The following is a 3,052-nucleotide window of genomic DNA, read 5'->3' as shown; positions in this document are numbered from 1 at the left end:
TTCATCATCATTCATCGTACCTCTTCTCTGATCATCTCGGCTGCTTAACGCACCATTGCAGAAGTTACTACCGTGTGTACATCTTGTATTACTACGTAGTGTGATATGGTTGATTCGATTTAAATATATTTTTTATTCATCTCATTTTCTCAAACGACTGGCATTGACAATTCGTCTGTCACAAGTGTTGTCGGATGTCCTTGCGACGATGATGATGGCGACCGCTAAAATGGTCAATTTATTCTTGTCCATTTTTTGTTTGGTTGGTCATCTGAAGAAGCGGGGAAGATTGTGGTTGTAGTTGTCAGCCGGTGTATTATTATTATTTTTTATTAATTCTTTTTTTTCGTTCGACAATTTTCACTGCTCCATTTGACTGCGCATATGTATGTGTACATTGGTTGTTGGTTGTTGCGTTGGTATGCATTCGTCCAATTCGACTGTTGCCCATTCTGATCATCGAATGACCAACGGCCACATTTATCACGCCCGACTTACCGTGGCTATTCATTTTTTGAAGTATGCTATTGGACAAATGTGTCGTATAATAATTATAAAAGAATAATTTATAATTTGAATATTTCCATTCCAATTATTGTATGAAATATGAAATTGTTGTTGTTGTAGTCGACGGCCGAATTTGTTTTTTTTTTTCATATGCTAATGGTGCGCTTGTAGAAATACTGTAGCCGGAAGATTAGAATTTCACGAAATGAGCTTGCAGCGGTCGTAACTTTTTCTCGACCTTTTTTCCTCTACATTCCATCTTCATTTACAAGAATATATTGATGCAAATTTCCATTTGTATAATTTGCTGCATGTAAATTTTTAAATATTCTGTGCTTTGTTGTTTCATTTTCCGTTTGCAGATGCGCGTGTTGCGCATGACTATGTTGAACCGTTAATGTAAATATGCAATACTGGCACTTTTCAAAAGCAGATGTACTTACTTTTGTTGATTGATTTGAACAGCGCGGTCAGGCTACTTACTCTGCTGCTACATACACACACACACTACACATGCTTGTACATTTGTACACTTGTTCAAGTAGTTTGATTTGCTTATTTTTTTTGTGAGATGATGGCAATTATTTATTTATATGTTGATGGAAATTTATATTTAAATTTTTTTTTATTTATCGTACTACGGTTTTTTTTGTTTGATTTCGTTGGAAAAAAAATTGCAAAAATATTTCGCATGCAGTGAATGTTAGGCTTTTCTCGACGATTGGGGGATCAAGATCGACCTTTCATTTTTCACTCCACTGCTTCTGTGAATGAATGTTTGCTTTGGAAAGTGGTGGTTGAAAAATGACCAGTTGACAAGAGCGGCGGGAATTTAATCGAAGATGTTGACGGAAGAAAAAGCATTTTTTTTTCTTTTATGAAATTTTCCATTTTCCACAATTTTTTCTTCAACGTTGCTTTCGTTTCAAGTTGCAACTTTCTTTTTCCATACGGTATTTCTTTTATTCTGTGTTCCCAACATTGACCGGTTCTTTCTAGATTATTATGTGCATTGTTCGTGTTGTATGTATTGTATAGTTTTGTTTGTTGTCCAGAAGAAGCCGTGCAGTAGAAGCGGCTTTTTGAACCGAAGGCCAGTGACCCATTTTTCTTCCACCTCGTAACAGTTGACGATAGTGCACGGGGTGTTGGCATTGTTGTTGTTGCTGTTGCTGTTTTCACTTATTTAATATCTGGAATTCGATTGTTCTCATGGACAGAATGCTTTCTGCTTACATCTGCAGTAATTAATCATCATCATCATCATTATCCGTCTTTTTGAAATTAATTTCACTCCACCCTAAATATGATTCAGTCGGTGTGGATTGTTGAAAGAGAAAACGTTGTTGTTTTTTAAATTTTACTCTACTGAACTTTCAGCGAACTGATACCATCGTCCGCGGCGAATTCGAACGGATTTGAGAAGCAGCTGCCGTCGAGCTGCAAGCAGCAGACGGACAGTTTGGTTCGAAAAATGCCCCTGGAAACCACGTTCGGTTTGGGCGGTACGACGGTCGAAATTATCGACCAGTCGTTTGATTTTCCGTCCACCTCGTCCCAACAGCGCGGTTCAGCTTCGTTGGGTTTGTCGTCGTCGCATTTCGGCGCCGGCACCACCCTGCACCACCGGATGTTCCAGTCGAGGATGCAGGTGAGATCACTGTTGAACTCTTGACGAGAGGATGTATTTTATTTTATCGTATTTTATTTATTCTTTTACTGAGATAGCAAGATGGAAATTTTTCTGACAACTTGTAAATTGGTAAAAGTGGTAAATTTGTTTTGTTTTTAAGGATCAGGGAAATGCGAAAGTTGCCTTTCGCCGAGGAGCATGCTTAAATCGATTTTCACCTCAGTGCACATTATCCGGCCCGACGACAGTCGCTGCTGGCGCATATCATCACCACCATCATCATCATTCTCATCATCAACAACAACAACAAACGGTTTGTGCCAGCTGCGTTGGAGGAATGTGCGCATCTTTCGGTCAACGATGTCTGACCGTGGGTAGAAGCACCACTAGCCTTTTGTCCAGTCCAGGCCATCACTCGGTGCGTAACACGAATGGTGGTGGATCTGCGAGCACGCTGAACAACGGCACTAATGCGGCGGCCAATTTCCAACCTGGAAATGACGAAGCATTGGTGACCATTCGTATGCGCCCAGATCCTCAAGGCAGATTCGGCTTCAACGTTAGTGTACTGTTTATATCCTTTGGATTCTTAAACTAGAGAAATCTGCACTTTTGAATCTTTTTTTTTTTTCAGGGAGGGAAGTGATACCAATTTATCCAAATGATTGCCACCCTAGTACATTCTTCAAACCCCTTCCGGATTCAAGATTTCCTCAATCGAAAAGAAAAGCCAATTCCCCCCCTCCCCACACCAGAGCTGAAAGTGCCCTGTTTGCCCACGAAGAACATTTTAGCTACTTTTATCGTTAGCCGTTGAATCAACTTTTTAGCGATGAATAAGTTCAGTCGCAATAACCGAAACACATGGGGCATTCGCAAATCCAGAAACAAATATCCAATTTCGTATTTTTC

The 3,052-nt window shown here is 39.8% G+C and overlaps 2 protein-coding genes across 2 annotated transcripts; one reads left to right on the top strand and one right to left on the bottom strand.

Moving 5' to 3' along the window:
• Nucleotides 1–1,257: 1,257 nt before the first annotated feature.
• Tsp_12524 (conserved hypothetical protein) lies at nucleotides 1,258–1,662 on the bottom strand. The gene has a single exon (XM_003367445.1). The coding sequence runs from the start codon at nucleotides 1,660–1,662 to the stop codon at nucleotides 1,258–1,260; it is 405 nt and encodes a 134-aa protein (XP_003367493.1).
• Nucleotides 1,663–1,813: 151 nt separating this feature from the next.
• Nucleotides 1,814–2,786, top strand: Tsp_12523 (hypothetical protein). Its single transcript, XM_003367444.1, has 4 exons — nucleotides 1,814–1,827; nucleotides 1,888–2,158; nucleotides 2,301–2,699; nucleotides 2,775–2,786. The coding sequence occupies exons 1-4, from the start codon at nucleotides 1,814–1,816 to the stop codon at nucleotides 2,784–2,786; spliced, it is 696 nt and encodes a 231-aa protein (XP_003367492.1).
• Nucleotides 2,787–3,052: the final 266 nt, after the last annotated feature.

This window comes from Trichinella spiralis (assembly GCF_000181795.1).
Source record: "Trichinella spiralis strain ISS 195 chromosome Unknown Scfld4274, whole genome shotgun sequence".
Taxonomy (NCBI): Eukaryota; Metazoa; Nematoda; class Enoplea; order Trichinellida; family Trichinellidae; genus Trichinella; species Trichinella spiralis.
Note: the sequence above shows the minus strand (reverse complement) of the source record. Positions and strands in the feature narration are given on the sequence as shown.